This window comes from Lepidochelys kempii, chromosome 6, assembly GCF_965140285.1.
Source record: "Lepidochelys kempii isolate rLepKem1 chromosome 6, rLepKem1.hap1, whole genome shotgun sequence".
NCBI classification, from domain to species: Eukaryota; Metazoa; Chordata; order Testudines; family Cheloniidae; genus Lepidochelys; species Lepidochelys kempii.
Genome location: NC_136385.1, coordinates 119,752,707 through 119,773,976, shown reverse-complemented (window position 1 = coordinate 119,773,976; position 21,270 = coordinate 119,752,707). Strand labels below are relative to the sequence as shown.

General features: G+C 41.7%; 1 protein-coding gene across 1 annotated transcript in view; it reads right to left on the bottom strand.

Annotated features, from left to right (window-relative positions):
- The window catches only part of KCNH5 (potassium voltage-gated channel subfamily H member 5), a 235,511-nt gene that overhangs the window by 39,064 nt on the left and 175,177 nt on the right, over positions 1–21,270 (bottom strand). Inside the window, exon 10 of the mRNA XM_073350736.1 lies at positions 5,485–5,681. Within this exon, the coding sequence (XP_073206837.1) occupies positions 5,485–5,681 (197 nt within the window). The remainder of the gene's footprint in view (positions 1–5,484; positions 5,682–21,270) is intronic.

Below are 21,270 nucleotides of genomic sequence, written 5' to 3'. Positions count from 1 at the left end.
CAAAATAGAAACTGGGCTATTGGTTCTGACTTCATACAGTCTTGATCCTATGCCGCTGACTTAAAATGAGCAGAGAATCATGCTCCGTATAAGAAAGAAAAACATCAACAATGACAGGTTTGGTCACCGGGATTGCCAGGATGCAGTGCCAGAATACACGTGGTGGTCTGTTCTCACTCATGGAGACAGAGACATGAATTCCACAGGATCTTTCATTGACTAATCTATTTCCATTATTCGTGGACAGCTTCTTTTAATTAATAATGCTGTGGAAAATTATTTAACCAAAATGGGTTCTGTTTTTGTCACCACTGGTGACACCTCAAAAGAGGAATCACTGTCACAGGACAAGCAGTGAATCACCGTTTCTAAGGATTCACCAATGGGGTGAGGCAGCTTATCTCAGGAATAGGAAAGCTCACCAATTGCCTGAGTTATATAAGGGCCAGACTGTGAACGCAAATAACCCCATCAACTTTAATTGGACTAAGTCTGAGTAACTGCTGCCTAATGTAAATGCGGGGACTCACAAACTGACCTAAATAACCTTACTGTAGTGTCTACAGCATCCTATATTAAAGTATAGGGGAGTATGAGTGAATGCTATGGTAACTGTATTAATTTAAGGGAAAAGTGGCAAGTTTTTATAGTTCACCACTGCAGTTTATACTTAGTATACCTCTTGGTAATCTCCTCCCAACCCCAAATGGGTGGCAAAGCCCCTCAACATCCTTACAGTATTTCTTACGAAACACTCAAATGATGCACATATGAGGAGCGACCAAAAAAATTTTAGTATTAGTCATCCAACATAAAATTGTATTGATCTAATGCCTCATCCCAAAAGTTTCCATTCCATTTAGCCCAAAGTCCTAGATTAAATGAGACCAGTAATTTGATCTTAGTCTCAAAGGCAAGTCTTTTGAACCCTTTAACAAGGAGGAAGTCTACATCCACCATGCTATGTTCTTTATCAACCAATTGCCAAAGAAAAGCTGAGTGCAGAATCTATTTTGAAAAGTGCAATAAACTCACAACACAAAGGCTCATTATAAATGGCAAAACTGCATTGAATAAAGTGGGAACAATTGTATGCAAAGTAGACTGCCACCGTGCTGAATGACTTTTCACAGCAAACATGCAAAAGTATCAGAGATCCCCAGGACACTTTTAAGCAGATGGAACTATGCATGAACTCTGGAAGTTATATAGTTCTAGGTTCCCCAATTTTAATATGTTCTTAAATCCACATGCTCATTTAGTTTGCTTTCAGGAAAGCCTCCAAAATGGACAAGAATGTGGATACCAACAAAGACGTTAATATGAAACTCGCTTTGAAGAGATACAAGTATTTGGCTTAAATGAAAACAATGGTATTTTTAAGGTCTAAGATTAAAAATCACTAGCAAAAAACAGGGAACTGATTAAAAAATAAATTGTTCTAATTTCAAGTATAGAGAAAAACAATGGGCCATGACATGACATGACCTGAGGATCTGCAGGTAAATAACCTCACATGTTTAAACTGTGTTAGATGAATTATACATCATCCATTATATATTTATATATAAAGACATTCCAACTGCCTTAAATGTATCCTCTCTCTCTTTGCATTCCTATGCCGCATTCTCTAACACACATTCCAACAGTGAATATGCCAGAGATCCTATAGGTACAGTCTTATTCATCACACATCCCTTTTTCAGTCCCTGAGCACCATCTATCCTGTGCACTGGATCAGACACTGTGGAAAATAACAGCATGCAATCATTTATATTTAAAAAACACGGGTGAAATATTGGCCTCACTGAAGTCAATGGCAACACCCCATACTGTAATGCACACCGTACAAAATATATAATATATGACAATCTCTCTGCTACCTGGGGATTTTGCCACTAGTTGGAAGTGGTAGCAAGATCTGGAAACCTGTGTATTTAAAAATATTTGAACTAAGTACTTGTTTTCTTCAGGAACCTATTTGCTGACTCAAAATAGGTCTTGTAAAATGTTGGCCGCCAATAGTATGTTCATTTTTGTGTGTTTGACTCTTTACTAACAATTTTTTTTTTAACTCCACTTGCCAGGGTCTGATTGCTCTGATTGCTCCACAGGCCAAGCTTGTAAAACAAGGCCCTAATCCAAAGAGCACAGATTCTCAAAAGGCATTTCATGAATTACATGTTATAAATATTCTCTCCCACATCGGAAGTTAGTAACTGATTGATGGGCCCTTCGAAGCGCTGGTCTTTAACCTTTAGTTTTCAGAGATGGACATGAATCTCATTACAGTTTTCAAGAATATTTCTAGATTAATTATTTTCTCTACTTGGAAAAAGTTCCAAGTTCTGTTCCTGCCTTGCAGTCCGGATTAGTGAAAAGCTAGCAGCCACTCTCATTTTATGGGCCCATAAATTTATTGTGATGGATGAACTATCTAACCAACAACAACAACAACAAAATATCTTGAGTTGGTAATACCACGCTGCACAGCTCTGTTAAGTAAGTTATTCAACATGCCAGGTCTCTGGATATTATTGGGGAGTGAGAAAACATTATTTCTCCACCTCAATGTGTCTGTCTCTTTTCTTGTCATGTGGAACTAACCTTTCAGGCTTAGTACTATTACTAATTTATTAGCCTTTTAAATGCCTCAATTGCTGTACAGTCTGTGGATTAAATCTTAATGCTTGCTGAAGCAAAGAGTGCTTTAGAAATGTGTGCGCACGTGTAAAGCAATAAACCAGATGGGGGAACAATTCTCTGTACCTCTGCGTTTGCTACAGTGAGAGCAAACGAACAACCATCTTCTTGAGCACAGAAGAGCCAGCAGTTGATGTTTGTTATAATTAAATGGTGACTCTTAGAAGTGATGACTTAACTAAAAAAAAGATGTTAAATATATTTCTGTTCAAATCAATTAAAGGAGAAAATGATTTTCTTTCCATTTAGGTTAAATGACTACTGCACAAATTGCTGTCATACAATTGTGCAGCCCTGTCAGTCCAATCTCTTGTGACCTGATCGACTGCTTCTGCCCACTTGATGGGACCATTTGTTGGATAGTTAGGGCCACATTTTCTAAGAAATGAACCTTTAAACTAACTGTTTTGTCCCTAGTATAGAACACAAGGGGAAGCATGAACATTTTCTGCCGATGGAACTTAATCCAAAACCCACTGAAGTCACTTACTTAATTGGATTTTGGATTGGGGTATGGTGTTTAAGAGCATAAAAATCTATCTAGTGCCTAGGAATGAAGCACAGGAAATCCCTGCACCAGACTGGCTGAATATCCCAGCATTGTTCTTTTAGGAAAAGGCCTTTCCCCCCACCAAACCTAGTTCCTGGATGTTGAGAAGCTACAGATAGACATCATGTGTGATTCCACATAGCCACGTTCTTCAGAACCTTTTACTGCCAATCCATTCATATTTACTGCTGCCCTACATACCCAACAGGGATCTCTCTCTCCTCTCCCGTGAAAGCCAATCTACATATCTTTCTTTATAAGCTTCACTATGAAATTCAGCTCCTCTTTGCTTTCAGCCACAGCAAGAAAATCCTCCTGGCACAAATCTTCCCTTCCAACGCTCAGTCCAAATACCAGGCTTTGCTCTGGGTAATTCCACCAGTGAAAAGAATTCTCCCACCATTACCGTCAGGGTGTCAAGTGCCTGCATAGGCACTCCACCACCATTACTACAGCCCCTGCGTAGTAACTACCATGGCTGTAACACAGAGGATCCATGTCTAAGTGCTCCATGCAGCCACACTGTGGGCGCTCGCCAGACTGCACCTCCTGGTCCGTAGGGGTTAGCATGCAGGGAACTCGGTTCTGCATTGCACATCTGTATCTGTGCAGCCATCCCTTATATTGCACCCCACCTTGTGGAGCACACTGGTCCCACTGCCAGAAGGCCCTCTTCCTCCTTGGAGGAAGGGAAATTTCCGCTATGTGAATAGCGGAATTGCAGTCCACTGCTTTGTCAGCAAAGTGTTCACATTGCTTTCGGTAATGCAAAGCTCTGGCATGCCTCCAGAGGAAAAGGTGTAGTTTTAGGAAGTCAGTTTAAGTGACAGGTTTTTAGTCACAAGAAGCAAAATTTATATTTTGACACAGCATGAGTTGTATTAGCTTGTCCCATGAAATTGCCTTCAAGCATTTCTTCCCTGGTCTCACATCTGTCCTGGTTCTGCCCAGGTTCTTGAGCAGCGTTTTCAGCTCTGGACTAGCAATTCATAGCACATTGCAGGTAGCAAGGTGGGAATTACAAGAGAGGGTAAGATGACAATCTTAAACCTAAACTGGATTTTTGCTGTGCTCTCTTTTTCGGCCTTAACTCAGACTGGGTGCATCTGTAGGCCCATTTTAACCTCTCCCAACTCTCCCCCTGCTGAGTCACTTCCCTACATCCTGTACTTTGCTGGCTGCATTGACAGCACTAAAGAACCATCCTTCTTTTTTCTGGGCAGCATCTTGTACAAGCTACTGTTGCCAGAATGATACTAGGCTCAATGAACCACCAGTCCAGCTGCGCAATTCCTATTTTACTATAAGCATTGAGCTCCTTTTTCTCTATGGCTGAATTGTCTTTAAAAAATCATCATAGCCTTACAGTAACTTCAGATGAGATGCCCTAGATGCAGCTATAGAAAAAAAAAGATCCATTTCAACTGTAAAAGGATTTCAGTTAACGCTCAATAATCTATAAATCACTGTTATGAGATTTTCCTATGCAAATCAAATGTATATGATCCTCATCAATCTTTAAAAACACCTCCATAAAGATTAAATTTTGCAGCTGCAATGCGAATTAAAGGATCTGTTAACTTATTTTCAAGATACATCTTTATAGCTAATTAATTTTCAGATCGAGTGTTCTTTGAAATGACTCATGGATAGTGAGCTTTGCTGATTGATTATAAAATGAGAAGGTGGGTTAAAAAAAGAGAGAGTTGTGAATATAAAATCACTGTCAAGATTGATTAACCTCGACATATTAAAATTCTAAACTGAGTAAGCAAGAGAAGCGGGTATTAACATAATACCTTTGTGGAGTATAATTTATTATTCAACATCAATAAATTCCTCTTAGTTGGTCCATGTCCCATCAGCAAGGCCTCTGATCTAGATTTTAGTAGATGGGAGAGTGAACTTCATTTTGGAAGAAGTAATAATTTGGATTATATTGGACTATAAAACACAGCCTTATATATGATGTAAAAGGAATGAAAAAAGAAAATAAGTGTCATTCATATGTCACCCTCATCGGCAGATACTCTGAACTTCAGATCTACAGGGAGCTTTTAAGGAGCCACCATTAATGAACAGCCACAGCTTTTACTGAAAGTCTAGTTAATCTGCACTGACCTGAAAACATCAAGACTAAATTTGGGATTGCTATTTGCCACACAGACTTTGTGAGCGGTTCTCAATCACTTTTCCCCTAGAAATGGTGAGAATTAGACCAAGTGCATTACCCGTTTCCTCAGATTGCAAGTGAGCGTGAGATTCCTGGAGAAGGAGTTTGCAAAAGCTGTATAAAAGTCCAGAACTTTCAGCAAGGCTTCCCGTTTAATAATATGTAAATCGCAGTACGTCAGTGCCCGGACATTGGCACACGCATGGGCCAAAGTGGTTTCCTTCCAGAAGATATCGCCAAACACATCGCCTTTACCTGCAAAAGAGCAGGACACATTTATTAAACCACACATATACACTGCTCTTCAACAAACCAATTAGTCCCTTCCCCAAATTTTCTTCAGTTCCCAATTATTCTGAATTTAGGCCCAGATTTTTAAAGGTATTTAGGCATTGCTCTGTTCAGCATTGCAAGGCATAATGAATTTTGGATCCTAGGTCTCTTTCAATGAGACTTAGGCTCCTAAGTGCAAAAGTCACAGTCAAATATAAAGGGAAGGGTAACCACCTTTCTGTATACAGTGCTATAAAATCCCTCCTGGCCAGAGGCAAAACCCTTTCACCTGTAAAGGGTTAAGAAGCTAAGGTAACCTCGCTGGCACCTGACCCAAAATGACCAATGAGGGAAAGAGATACTTTCAAATCTGGAGGGAGGGGTGAACAAAGGTTTTGGTCTGTCTGTGTGATGCTTTTGCCGGGAACAGATCAGGAATGCAGCCTTACAACTCCTGTAAAGTTAGTAAGTAATCTATAAGTAATCTAGCTAAAAAATGCGTTAGATTTTCTTTTGTTTAATAGCTGGTAAAATAAGCTGTGTTGGATGGAATGTATATTCCTGTTTTTGTGTCTTTTGTAACTTAAGATTTTGCCTAGAGGGATTCTCTATGTTTTGAATCTGATTACCCTGTAAGGTATTTACCATCCTGATTTTACAGAGGTGATTCTTTTACCCTTCCTTTAATTAAAATTCTTCTTTTAAGAACCTGATTGATTTTTCATTGTTCTTAAGATCTAAGGGTTTGGGTCTGTGTTCACATGTACCAATTGGTGAGGATTCTTATCAAGCCTTCCCCAGGAAAGGGGGTGTAGGGCTTGGCGGGATATTTTGGGAGAAGACGTCTCCAAGTGGGCTTTTTCCCTGTTCTTTGTTTAAAACGCTTGGTGGTGGCAGCATATGGTTCAAGGACAAGGCAAAGTTTGTACCTTGGGGAAGTTTTTAACCTAAGCTGGTAAGAATAAGCTTAGGGGGTCTTTCATGCAGGTCCCCACATCTGTACCCTAGAGTTCAGAGTGAGGAAGGAAGCTTGACAGTCACTTTTGAAATTGAGACTTATTAAGCTCCTTTTAAAAACTGGATGGGGGGGCAGTTTTTGAAAATTTCACTCTTAAGCACATGCTACAACTATGCATGTGCTATTAAGTGCTTTGCTGAATCTGAGCCTCACTGAAGTATCTAACGATTAGAGCCAATCAAACTATTAATTAAGAATAACATTTGCTAAAAAAATCAACTCCCTTTTTGGCTAGCAAATCATTCACAAATACACCCTGATTCCTGTGAATGAACTTGTTCATTTGCATTCACTGAATAGTTCTGACAAAATAATTTTCTAACTACTTGTTGTCCATGACTGTTTGCATTAAATATTTTCGAATTGTGTTGTGCAGTTGGGCATCTGTTTTTACTCCCTAACTGAATGACATTTTATTTTTAAACAGGAGAATAACAAATGGTAAGTAATTTGTAATGAGCTTGTGTTTTATGTTGTTTTCAGCTGCACAATCATCTGCTCTAAAATTTGTGAAATATTGAGAATTTGTGAACATTTTGAAGAATGTCCAACGGTCATTGCAATGAAAAATTGCAAACAACAAACAAACTGACCCCACAAATCTTAGTGAACTGAACATTGTACTTATATTTAGTTGTATTTGACAATCTGATTTTCTGCCATTTGACCAGTGCTGCTAACAATTAGATTAAGTGATTTTTCTAGATGAAATATTATTAATTATCGATGTTACAGTATTGTCCCAAAGCCCAATCAGGATCAGAGCCCCACTGGATGGGCACTGTAGAAACATATATGAAGACCTCATTCCTGCCTTGAAGATTTTACCAACTAGATTAAGACAAAACTAAATATCTGAACATTTACAGGTACTAGTGTATATAAAATCCATGCCTCCAAAGCTAGGTCTGGCCAAAGCTATTAGGAAGGTAGTGGCTCAAACTATTCATTTTATTTGGATGTTGTAAAGTGAAATGATAGGTACATATCACATTCTGGGTGACAACTCTTCACTGGTCTGAAGCTGATTCTGTCGCAAAAGCAATTTTCGCTATTTTTAGCAGATTGGATTTCCCTAAGGAGATTTTACCTAACTGTGGGTCAAATTTCAGGTCTCAGCTATTCAGCGAGTTATGGAAGTTGTTTGGGGCAAAACAACTAAAAGCCATCCCATATCACCCAGAGACAAATGGTCTGTTGGAGAGGTTCAATGGAATTCTAAAATCTAGGCTCAGAATCAAATAGGAGAACCGGAGTCTGGGACAATGTCACTAACTGATTGTTACCCTATTTGCTATTTGCTTATAGGAAAGTGCCCCAAGAGTCAGCAGGGTTTGCCCCATTTGATCTTCTATATGGAAGAGAAGTGAGGGATCTTATCTGAGACTTCTGAGAAGGGTACACTGTTACAGAAGTTAATGGACTTAATGGAAATGGATCAGACTAACCTCAGGAACAGTCCAAACAAAAGGTGCAGTATGGCCAACATACTTGTAAATGCTCTTTTGAAATGGAGGATCTGCGGTTAGTGCTAAGCACTAAAATGCAGAATTCTTGGGAAGGACCTTTTGCAGTGACAGAAGAGGTGAATGAAGATACAGATCATGTTAAAAGGTCGCATGGTAATGGTGTCCCACAGCTAGTGCATGTAAACAGATTTAAAGCTTATCACAGCAGGCAAGCTATGGTCAACACAAGCTGTTGTGTAGAAAGGGAAACTGAGGCACATTACCTCACTGAACGTCAACCTGACTCACCCATGGAAAGCATTGATCTCTGTGGTGAGTTAACACCAGTTGAAAAGGCAGAGGTGTTATCTGTGCTGCAAGAACATAGACAAGTGTTTTCTAGCAAACCAGGGAAGACTCACTTGCTGACTTATATGACCATTACTGTAGGATTACAGCCATCCCAGCAGGTCCTACCGCACCACTGGCAAGGTATAAGAGCAAATTTGCACAGAAATTCAAAGCATGCTGGACCAGGGCTGCACCTATACACAGACACCCAGACTGTGACCTGCATGCTGTTTGGCTGTTTGTGAACATCCCGTGCTGGGAACTACAACAGCAAAGCATTGTGAGGCACCCAAGGTTATGGGGCAGGCAGTGATACAACCGCACACTGATCTGGATCGTACCCCGGAATGTGACAGTCCAGTTTTGCATAAAAGAAAAGACACATGGTTCAATGTCACAGCTAGAACCAAGTGTCATGACAAATATCTCAAGATTAAAACCTTTCCTCATATTTACTGTAAACCAGAGAAGTGGCAGATCTGAAGTGTAGATCTGCAGTGCTGGTCACTCTATCTCAAAAAGGATATTTGCACACATGAATAACTTAACTCATATGTGGCAAGTTATATGCATAATTATTGGCAAGTTTGAGCCCTAAAATAGCTGTTCTGACAGTGGTTAACAGTTGGGAAGACACCCCCTTTGAGTAGCCAAAATTCCCTTCTCTTGCCTAATTGCTTTTCTAGCAATATGCTGAGTGAGGTCCAATATTTGGACTGTGCCTGATACCCAAATTACCTGAAGCAGCCACTGTAGAAAAAGTGAATGTATAAAAATGAGGGTGGCATTCAGAAGTATCCTCCTCATTTCTTACAAAATGCTCACCTTGATTTTAACAAAAGTTACAAACATTTTTAGGACCCTTAAAAGGAAACAAAGTATAAGGGATTTGGTGTCTAATTCAAAACCCAGTAAAGTCTTTTCATAGAGATTAAGGCCAGATGGGACCATTAGATCATCTAGAACTGAACGCCTGTCAATCACATTTCACCCAGATATCCCTATATTGAGCCCAATTACTTTAGTTAAACAAAAGCATTTCAGTCCTCAGGAGAGTGAACTGTTGTGAGCCACAGGCCAAGACCAGGAAAGAGCGAGGTGCCACCAATGCCCGGGGCCCTTGCCGTGGCAGGAAAATGAAGAGGTGAAATATGCCCAGATGATACCTGTGCCCCTTGCTGCAGAGGAAAGCGAAAAAAACGCAAGGCCTCTGCCAATCTGACCTGGGGGGAAATTCCTTTTTGACCCTGAAATCCGGCGATCAGTTTGACCCTGAGCATGTGAGCAAGACACACCAGCCAGGCATCTAAGAAAGAGGTTTCTTAGCACTCTCTCCATTGCTTTCAATAACCCTTGGATTGGGCCCCAGTGAGGGTTTATTTTATAGCTTGGAGACTTTATTTTCCCAAGGGAAGAACGATAGTACATGTATAATATTTTTTATCGCCCACACTCTCAAATATTTGCAACATTTTCTAAGGATACTTTGCAGCTTTGTTTTGGGAACTACATACACTAACCAAATTAACAATCTAGCTGATCAAACTGATCTCATTGTTCCATGTGGTCTGGGGTTTTATTTCTGTGTACTGTCTATGGTATTGTATGTGCATAATATTATTCACTAGATCTTTGGAGGTTTGCAAAACATGAATAGGAATTTCTATTTGTAGTAAAGTAAAAATTGCTGATGCTTGTCTTGGTTTTATTCATCTCTATTTTACATTCAATAAAAAATAATGTCTATATCTTGGAATTGTCTCTTCTAATGAAGATTATAAAGGCTTTATTTCTTAGTCTGGTTTTCAAAGGATTTTTTTAAAAAATGAGGGTGAATATGGAATACATAATCCAGCTAATGCATTTTACAAAATGAGATGGCATAAAGTTTAAATGCTTATTGCAGAGCATTTATGAGTAATTTATCACTTAGCTAATGTACTGATTTTAAAATTCCTTTCTGTAGTTAATTGTCCTTGTTCATAAACGCAGTTCTGTTTCATACACACACAACACAGTTATATAATTTATTGAAAATAGACCACTTTTTGAAACATGTGCAACAATGCATCAGTTATTTTTTCTTTGTGATGTGCACTTGGAAAAACTGGAGTTTAGCTTTGAGCAACTACAGCCTGCTGTTGAAAATAAGCAATATCGTTGAGTTGTCTCTTATCATTCTCCTCCCACAATGTAAGCGAAATGTTTCTTTTCTTTCTAAATGCAAGGTAATATTACCCAGCAAATTAAAAATAAAAGGTTAAAAGTAGATGATACTTACATGCAACCCTTGTGTAATACTGAGTGTTAAACAATGTACCACAATTTTTTTATAAATGAATCATCCTTCAGAGAAATGAACAGATTTTCATTATTGTTGCTGTTCTGTTAAATAACAAAACAGCAGTGGGATCATCAAATAGATGCTGAGCCACTACAATCATCCAGAGCAATTCATTTATTCACGAGTCAGTTGCCTTTTGAGTCAAATGGCAGTGCGGTAACTTGAAGTGGGGAAGGATTTAAAGGACAGACACAAAAGGTAACACTGACATTTTGTACTTTACGGACGCTGTATGTTTCTTTGAACACAAAGATAAATAGGAGCATTAGCTTCCATGGCACAGCGAAAGCATGGTGATATTATGCTGTGTTCAGACAGCATGAAAACAAGAACAAATAGTTCAAGACTCTTCTGAACTTTTTCCAAATATTTGAAAGCTGCGACACTTGTTAAATCAGCCAAATTTGTTAACAAATGTAATGAGTGAAAACAAAATAAAATCCTGCAACACAATAGAGTTTTCCCCATCAGGGAACACTCAGACACTAATTACATATTATATTTTATCCCCAGCTCACTGATGGCTATTAGTAAATGATGGCAAATATTCATATATTTCTCTTTCACTCTCCTTTCAGATAATTGCAAAGGCTAATTTAGCTAGTTGAAATTAAAAGTCAGATTTTCAAATATAGTTGAATGAACAGCATGTATCTAAGTTATGCAAGCAAATATGCACGCACATATTGCAATTTAGGTATTTAGGCAGGTATGCATGTACAGATATAGCCATGGGCTGGTGTTGCAAAATGGCTGCTTTGAGAGATCTGTAGGGTATACATTTTTAAAATCTGTCTCCACAGTTAGACTCTGACCAAGACTCCTTTAAGGACTTATCCACATATGGAGTTATTCAGGAATAGCTGTCCAGGGATAAATCCATGTGTGCACACTCTTATTCTGAAATGAGAATGCCTTTTTCTGAATTAGCTTAATCCACTTGGAAAATTGAATGAACTAAAAGAGGTACTTAAAAAAATGTACAGAAAAAGGTACTTTTAATCTGGAATAAGAGTGCCTATGGGCTTGTTTCCACTTACCGGGGAATTGACATGTTGTGATTGATCCACCGGGGGTCGATTTAGTGAGTCTAGTGAAGACCTGCTAAATCGACTGAAGATCGCTCTCCCGTCAACTCCAGTACTCCACTGGAACAAGAAGCATAAGGTAAGTCGACGGGAGAGTTGCTCCCGTTGACCCAGTGTGGTGTAGACACTGCAATAAGTCAACCAAAGGTACGTCAACTCCAGCTACGTTATTCACATAGCTGGAGTTGTGTATCTTGGGTCCATCTAGCCCTATAGAGTAGACCTGACCTATGCATGGAAGTTATTCAGAAATAGCTACTGTGCTGTAAATTCATACCCTATCTTATTCTGGAATAATTTTTGACAAGCCTTAAGGAAAGGATCCTGTAGCATCAACATGCTAGGGCCTGATGCACCACTGTCTTTCACCTTGTGTAGACATTACACCAGTGCAAAATGGATGTAAATCACTATGGCTCTGATTCCCATTATCACTAAAGCCTCATCCCACTGCTCTGATAGTGTAAAAGGGGCCTTAAAGTGGGTGAAAATGTGAAAGCTACCAAACCAAAATGGGTAGTTTTTTACATGCACTTTTTACTAGTGTAAATGACTACACAAAGCAAAAGGCAAAAGAGAATCAGGCCCTGGATGTTCATGTGGTTACTACCGTTACGTTGATTTTTGGACTAAAAGAAAGACTGAGATTGGGTCTGCACTTGAAAATTGTATCAGTTTAGCTCTATCAGTTAGAATTGTGATTTTTTTTTACTGCAATAGTTACACAGGTAGACCAGTGGTGCAAGTGTAATCCATTTCTTACAGGTACGGGAGGGCACTTGGGGGGCACGTGACCTCCTCACATGACCCCCACGTGACTCCTCCCTGCCTTGCCCCTAGCCCAGGGGCCCCATGCCCTCCCTGTCCCCTCCCCATGATCCACCCCCCTTATCTAGGGATGGGGGGCCCCTCTGTCCTCCTCCCGCTGCACCTTCGGAACCGCAGCGGTGAAAGGAGCACGGTCCCACGCCCGCAGCTCTTCCGGCATGGCTGTATCGCCCCACCCTTCCACGCAGGGTCTCCTCCATCTGTACTGCAGCCCCGCTCGAGGACAGGGCTGGGGGCAAGGCTGGGGGCAGTACAGCAGCCACACCAGAGGGGCTGCTGGCATGGGGCCGCCCAGTGACCCCATGTTCTGCTCATTTCCCCGCTGCGGTTCCCAGGAGAGCCCGTAATGTACCGCCTTACGTGCACTGCTGAGGTAGACCCCCTGGCCTGGATGTAGTTTCACTGATATGAAGATGCTTTGTACCAGTATAGTTATGCCCCATCCCGTGTGGGAAAAGTTACACCAGTGTAAAGCACTTTTACAACAATACACCTGTGCACACAATAGGGATGGTTGCATTGTTTTATCTAGTTTTAACAGATAAATCAATACTATATTTGAAGGTAGACAAAGCCCTACTCACTCGGAGTTTTTAGAAGGGAACTATCTGGTATAAATTCTAAATGATCTGTTGGATTAAGCCTGAGGAGTTCTAAGTATACATAACAAGTTCATTTTCTTGGAAAACGTGTTCTGGGAGAACTCAGACCTCGGGTTACATTTAAAATTTTTTTCACAAGGAAGCATATTTCCCAGTCTCCTTAATATCTAACTAGACATCCAATTGGTAATGACAGCATTTTTGAAACTGGTTAGAAACATGTAAGGTTTGGGGCCAGATTTTCAGCACAGCCATGCTTGATTGGCTAACTGCCAATTTGTAAGATTCTGCAGTAAATACTCTGACCTCCCCAATGAAGAACAAAGCTACAAGACTTATCAACTTGCTTGGGGCCTGCAAAGACGCTCACAGAAGGTTCACAAAGGTTCCAGTTAAGCTGACTTTCAGAGCCCTGCACATGTCTATATATATATATACACACACACACACCCCCCATATATATTTCTCCATCTTAAACTGGCAACAGAAACTGAGCAGAGAAATATCCTAGTAGATGTGAGAGCCGGATAGGACCTTTGGGAAGAAGTCTAGGCAGATACGGGGGGAAAAAATCTCCTGGTAAAAATTATGTAGAAAGGGAAAACAGATAAAAGGGCCCAATCTTCCTTTCTGAAATTATGGCTACCAAGATAAACACCTCCCAGGACAGGAGCAAAAGGGAGACAGATATGAGTGGCTGGACATGGTTTAAGGAGAGCCAGGACAGGTCTCAGTTAAGGCTGGAAGCCTGAAGATTGGGGACAGTGAGTTCGCACTTTCTGCTCAGAATGGGTCACAGATTTATGGTGGCTCAGAGACTGGATTCACAAGGGGTTCGTGTGATGCTGCTGGATCCACAACAGTGCAAATTCATCAGCCATCGCCCCATATACGGAAGGGAGTACAGCCTGATGCTGCAGTAGACTGTGGGATATAGGTACTTTGTTCCCATGAATCTCATAAGCATACAACCCTGTTATTTGTGTTGTGCGTTGAGAATGGTACATGGGCCAAAATCAGGGAATGATACAAACCACCAGACAGTTTGTTTGTTGTTCTATAACAGCTGTTTATTCATACAGGAAATACTCCACAGGGCACATGCCTAGTTTCACCCACCTTCAGATGGATTTTCTCAGATGTTTCCTTTCAGTTGTTTTAATCAGCCAAAGACCAACTTTCAGCAAAAGGGCATCAGGTGTCAAAAATACATAATATCCTGTTAACAGCACTATATGGCTGAACGCTGCTGGAGCAATGTATTTGGACTCAATTTAAAAATGTAAAAAGTTATCTACAGACTACAATGCCTAGAAAATCTTTTCCAAACCTAACACATTGAGAGGAAACTGCATGAATTAAGATTTAATTTGTGTTAAAGCTCTGCATCTCCCCACTGATAAAATATTAAAATGTAAACAATTCTCTAACAAATGCTCTATTCATCAAGGACCTGGGCGGCGTTTACAGGAGGGCTGTCATTATCTAAATGGCTGAGAAGAGCTGCAGAGTCCATGTTTCTAGGCAGTTAATGCAATATATTATCCTGAATCTCTGGCTGCAAAGTGAAATCATAAAATACCGAACCTGGGTATGTGCCAGTAAAATGTTGATGAAGAAGAGCAATTACATGTAACATAGTAAATTCTGCACCAAGGGCTACACAGCAACTGCTGGAAGATACAGTATTTGCTGGTAATTTAGGATGACTCCTAACTGACCACCTGCAAAGCCTAAAATTATATTGCTGGGTGTTGCACATATATATCCCATCTCAGGATTTAGTCTAGTGTGTCTAAATATTTTAGCCATGATCATGGCCTGTGTTATGTCAGAGGTTACACTAGATTAGTTTAAGGTCCCTTCTAACCTTAAAATCTATGAATCTACACTAAAGCATGAAGGAACTGGCCAACTCTAAATAATCAAAAATAAATATAGGAGAAAACATGTAACATGAAATGCTTTGATTGGTTCATTCATATATTTTTGACTTTCTGTCTTAAGCCCTAGAAAACATAGTGGGGTCTGGGCCTGTAGGTCTTGAAGTCAATGGATATTTTGCCACTGACTACAGTGGAAGTATAACTGGACCCTCTTGGCTAAATTTTCAACAAAGCGCTCAGCTGAAAATCCAACTGTTATTTTGGTACCCAAATGGGAGCAGAGCTCATTTGAAAATCTGGCCATAATTGTGGTCACTGAACACTTGAAAGTCTGGCCCTGAGCTCCTTTGGAAAACCTGGGCCTACCTGCTGCATGGTACTACATAAAATGACAGAATGAAAGAGGTCATTTCAAGCACTTTGGAAAAACAGCAATGGGTTCAAAAATGGCCAATGGAGGGAAAAAGCAACAATGGTATGGAACATGTGCAGAAAGCCAGCTGAACACTGGTAAAGCTTTTTTTGTAAATAATTATTAAAATACAAAATATAACGTGGCACAACTCCAACCTTGTCCCTGTGGGTCCCGCATGTCCAGGAGGTTTATGCTAGCTTCAGAGGCTCACTGCAACCCTCCACGTAGCCTTTCTCTCTAGGGCCAGGGATACAGTCTACTGAGCCCTTTTCATCATAAGCCAGCAATGGAAGTTGGTGAGAGAATTCCCACAGTCTCTGCTGCTCCTACGGCCTCATGCCAAAACAGTTTAGCCTCCTGTCCTGACAGGGGCCTGTTTTCCCCTCCCAGGAGGTGTTTCTGTAGTGTTGAGTTGGGGGGAACCTGGGCCCGCCCTCTACTCCAGGTTCCGGCCCAGGGACCCTAATGGTAGCAGCTGTTGGCAGCCAACCTTTTACCGCCAGAGTTGCTCCATTTCCCTGGGCCACTTCCCCACAGCTCTCCTGCTTCTCCCTTCTTCACCCTTACCTTAGGGCTCCCTTACCAATGACTTGAGGGTGTCTTCAGTAACCAGCCCTTCAGCTGCACTTCCTCTCCTCTGGCTCCTCTCTGCCTGACTGGAGTGAGCCCTTTTATAGTATCAGAGGGGCCTTAAATAGAGTCAGGTGGTCACATTAGCTTAATGGCCTCACCTGACTCTTTGCAGGTTAATTGGAGTCAGGTGTTCTCATTAGCCTGGAGCAGCCCCTGCTCTGGTCAGTCAGGGAACAGAAAACTGTTAATCCAGTGGCCAGTTTATCTGCCTTCTGCTACTCTGCTGTACCCAAATGGCCTGGGTCTATCACAGTAAATAAAACCTATTCAAAGAAACAAGCAACAATAAGGAACCACCAGGAAGAGGAAAAGGTTTATATTAGATCTGACCAGAGGATGACAATTCAATTCCACAGCAACATTCGCTCAGCATAACATCAAGTAAATTCAAAATGTTAATAGGGCTGATGGATGGATTCCTAATACTGCAATTCTAAAGCCTACTTGCATAAATCCAAAAGCCGCTGAGCACTGACTTCACTGGGAGTTGTAATTGATCGGCACCTCCTAGGATTCGCCTCATGCTATTTGCTAGAAGAATCAATTTGTTATCCCTTTGAACCTCAGAATACAGCTGCAATATGGGGTGGAAAAAAATCATTCCCAATTTTCAAATACCTTACTAAAACCAATGAATTATATGCCACTTGCTATGGCGAGCTTTCCCTAATGTTCATGTCTGATATTTGGTAATATTCAGTTTCTAATTCCACTAGGAAGAAATAATGCCTTAAAAGATAACATGTGACCCTGTTTAAAGGAAGCTTAATAACTGAAGGTCTGGGCTTCTGGTAAAATAAAAAATCCAATAAACAACAGGGATGTAGTGGGATTATATGAAGAACACATATAAAAACTGACATACATCACATTAAAATAGACAATTTATCTGATTACATGTGGGGTAAGATCACTAGTGTAGATGAAGTACAAGCTGTCATATATTCATACTGCCTGGGCTACCAAAACTGCTTTCATTCAACAGGGATCAATCACACCTAGGAATTCAGCTCCTTATTATATTTTAATCAGCCCTTTGGGTTGAACCAAATTATTTTTGATCAGTTCCCAGAATCAACATTTAAGTGTAAAGTCATTACCTTTCTTCTGGCATAACATTTTCTTCAAAATACGTTACTTAATCTTCAGGTTTAAAGCAATTCTATGAGTTCTACAGTAAACCATACTATTAAAGGGAGCATCTAGAAATACTTGGTCGGCATTTAACACCACCACTTACATAAGATTCTTTGCCAGACGCAAATTGTCTGTAACTGCAGTAGGGTGAACTACTATCTGCCCCATGTGAGTGGACACCTGATTTCATTAGCTTGCATTTACTGAAACCTGTTTGGTGGCACATTTCCGCATATAAAGCGATTCTAGTTACTCTATCAAGTTCTACTTGTGACTGGAAAATTACGAAATAGAGTTCTCAGCGTGGCCTGACTTATCAGCAAAGTTTATGACAATTAGACATAAGATTGCTTACCCTTGCCGGTTATTCTTGCAGTTGCAAATGTAACATGGTAAAATTACTAAGCTGTATTCTGCTTCATTTTCTCCAGCTTCATTTTACACCAGAGATGAATTTGGTTTCTTAGCTATTTGATTAGCAGTTATTTCACTCAGACGGTAGAGGAAAATGAAGGTCGTAACAGAGAGAACTTAATGGCACACCAGGGTATTTTCATTAAAGAATCCCAGACTTTGCAGATCACAGGGCTCAATTTGAATTATTCACTCAATTTACTCATTTCTATAATGCCTATTGCTACAGCAGCCGGGTACCTTAATTACAGAAAATTAAGGCACAAAACAAGAACGAAAGCATAACAGAGCTAAACAAAATAACTAGGTCCTCCATCCTGCCCTGAAGCTCACTAGATCCAGGCTCTCATGAGCTTCTAAGGGGAGCAAATTCTAAAGATGAGGAGCCAAGGTCCTCCAAAGCCCTGCCCCTAAACACAAAGGGTCAAGCGCATCCCTACTGTAAGTCCAATGAAAATACTTGTCTGGGACACCAAACCTACTGAGCAACATGGCTGCAGGAGGCGAAAGTGGGGTGGTGAGAATGAATGAATTCATGTACGTAAAGCACCGTGAGATCCTCAGACAGAGTCACACAAAGGCAGTGAGCAAAGTGGGAGAGGTGGACTAGGAGGCACACCAGGTCATACAAGAGATTCGGACTTGATATATATTATTTGGATAGAGCACCCCATAGGAAAGAGAAACACATGATCTCTCAGCTGAAGCACAGAAGTGACAGTCGGAGATCCTGGTTCTGCCACTACCCTGCTGTTCAACCTCAAGCAAGTCACTTGCCTCGCATGTTATTTCTAAAATGAAGCTAATATTTCCCTGCAGAGTGGGGCAGGGTATGGTGAGAATTTAATTAATGTATGTAAAGCCCCTTGAGATGCTCAGAGGACTCCTACAAAGACAGTGAGCAAAGGAGAGGTGGAAGGGAAGAGCCAGGTGACGTGCAGTTTCTTTTCCCTTCTGTGTGAACTGCTTATGGCAGGACAAACTGATAAAAATGGTGTTCTCCATCCTTTGATCTGCACTGCACCATCTTATTGTCATTATAAATGCCTTTGCAAATGCCTCTGAAAGGGATCCTCTTCCAGAACTCCTGAAAGTCTTGCAGCTAATCAGTTCAGAGCAAGAGGAAATCCCCTATTTTGCTTATTATCAGAGTAACAGTTTATCATCCTTTAAACTAGATTTATGCTGTCTACCAATCCCTATGCCACACAATAAATGTAACTCTGTTTCATTGAATTAGCTGTCAGCAGTGATGGCAGAATCGAAGGCACTTCCAGTAATTAAAGCCAATTCTCTTTAACTCAATGTGGTTAAAGGTCTCTCCAGTCAGACAGCACGTAACATAGCTACTGGATTTACGAAATGTAGGAGGTGGAAGTAAAGATCTCTCACCATTATTGCAGAAAAATGATATTCAGTAATGAACAACAAAGCCTACATGAAATTCACTTAATGTTTTTCAGCGCAGCAAATTAGTAATTTATGCTTTGTTTTATTGTAACACCCTCAAAATCATTCATTTGGTAGCACACAGCTCAAGCCTTTCTTCTTTAAAGAGCTGTAACACAAAGAGAGAGGGATCCTTTTTGTCACTGAGATTAGTATTTAGCAGGAGATGGTTCGCTAACTTGACGTACAAAAAATATTTTGATAAAGAAATTGCTGATTTTAGCTTTCGGCATAGTGGCTTCAACCCGGAATACTAGACCTGATGGCTTTTTGCATAAAAACTGTAGTTTAAAATGTCTTAATATCTTCAAGAATGAAGGGAAATGCATCAGGTTTGTGTGTATATGCCTCAATTCAGATTCTCCAGCTGGTACAAACTGGGGATGCCCCTTGGACAAGCTATGTGAGTGCACAAAAGGGCGCACACACGTCTGGCAGTGGGTCAGGACATTTCCTCTCTTGCTCTTGTTCCTTATTTCTTCCTTCGTGCTGCATCCTGCCAGGACAGAATGATGTGATGTGATGAAGACCTGCGTCGACTGGTGTGCTCCCTCCGCTTCCTACATGTACATTAGCCACTGCACATGTATTGCTTTCTGTCGTCTCCTCTTGTCTCATACCTGGCAGAGCAGCCTGGCGTAATTACAGCCCCTGACGTCCCCAGAGTACCGGCCCAACGAGACATCATAGGAGCCTTCATGCACCAGGCCTTCATGCACCGAGCAGCCCAGCCGGGGCATATGATGCACCTGCTCGAGGGATGCAGCAGTGAAAATACTCCCGCACAAGCTAGGGAGCTGGAGAGAGAATTCTTGTGCAAACACCCTTGGGGCAGTGCAGCTCTGCCGCACTTCCAGTGCAGGGCTCTGCCTTAAAGGCACAGCTGAGGTCATGGCTAGGGGAGATGAGGAACTCAGCCTTTTCAGGTGATTTAGAAAGACAGCTACTCTGTCTTCTCCTTCATTTCAGCCTCCATTAGTTACTCCTGAGGGCATTCTGCGCAAAAAAATTAAAAAATCTGCACACAATATTTTAAAATCCTGCAAATTTTATTGTTCAATAAAACTTTTATTGGTGGAGGTTCCAGCATGGCATTGGGGAGCACAGGCCACAGGCTGCACAGAGACGGGAGATCACGGTACAGCTCCCCGAACCCCAGACACAGACTCAGTGGTGAAGCTGCATCCAACCCTGACACAGTGCATGGACTGGGACTGCCAAAGAAACACCCCAGGGCCCTGCCCTCTTCATGCCAGGTACGCCAGGTGTGGGCAGGCAGGCTCAGCAAGGCAGGAGCCAAGTGTGGAGGGGCTCAGTGTGGGGGGGATCCATGTATGGGCTGAGAGGGTTCTGTATGGGGCAATCCGGGTGTGTGTGGGGGATCTAGATGCACAGGGACTTGTTAGGGGGGTGCCAGATGCAACGGTAATAGGACACTGCTGGGGGGTCCAGGTGAAGGTGGTTGGGGCTCAGCTGCAGGGGAGGTCTGGATGTGTGTGTGTGTGTGTGGGGATAGAGCTCAGCAGGGGGATTTGGGTGTGGAGGGCTCGAGGGGGGGGGTCCAGATGCTGGGGGAGTGGGGCTCAGTGGGGTGGGGATCCAGGTGCGGCTGATTGAGGCTCAGTGGGGTGCGGGGGGTGGATGGCTCCTCAGGCTGGTCCAGGCACAAGGGGAGTGGGGCTCATCAGAGGGGTTCTGAGTGCGGGGGGGTGGGGGTGAGGCTTGGTGGGAGGGTCTGGGCATGAGGGGTTATGGATGCACAGGGGTTAGGTGGATGGGGGAGCAGCTCCTTGTACAGGGATCCCCCACCCCCTGCAGCTGAGGAGCGATGGGTACAGGAAGTGTGTGTGTGGAGGGAGTTTGCAGAGCTTCCTGCAGCTGGGGGAGAGATTACAGGGTGGGTCTGACCCAATCCCGGATGCCGTGCAGGGGAAGAGGAAGTCCCATCCTCCCTAGCC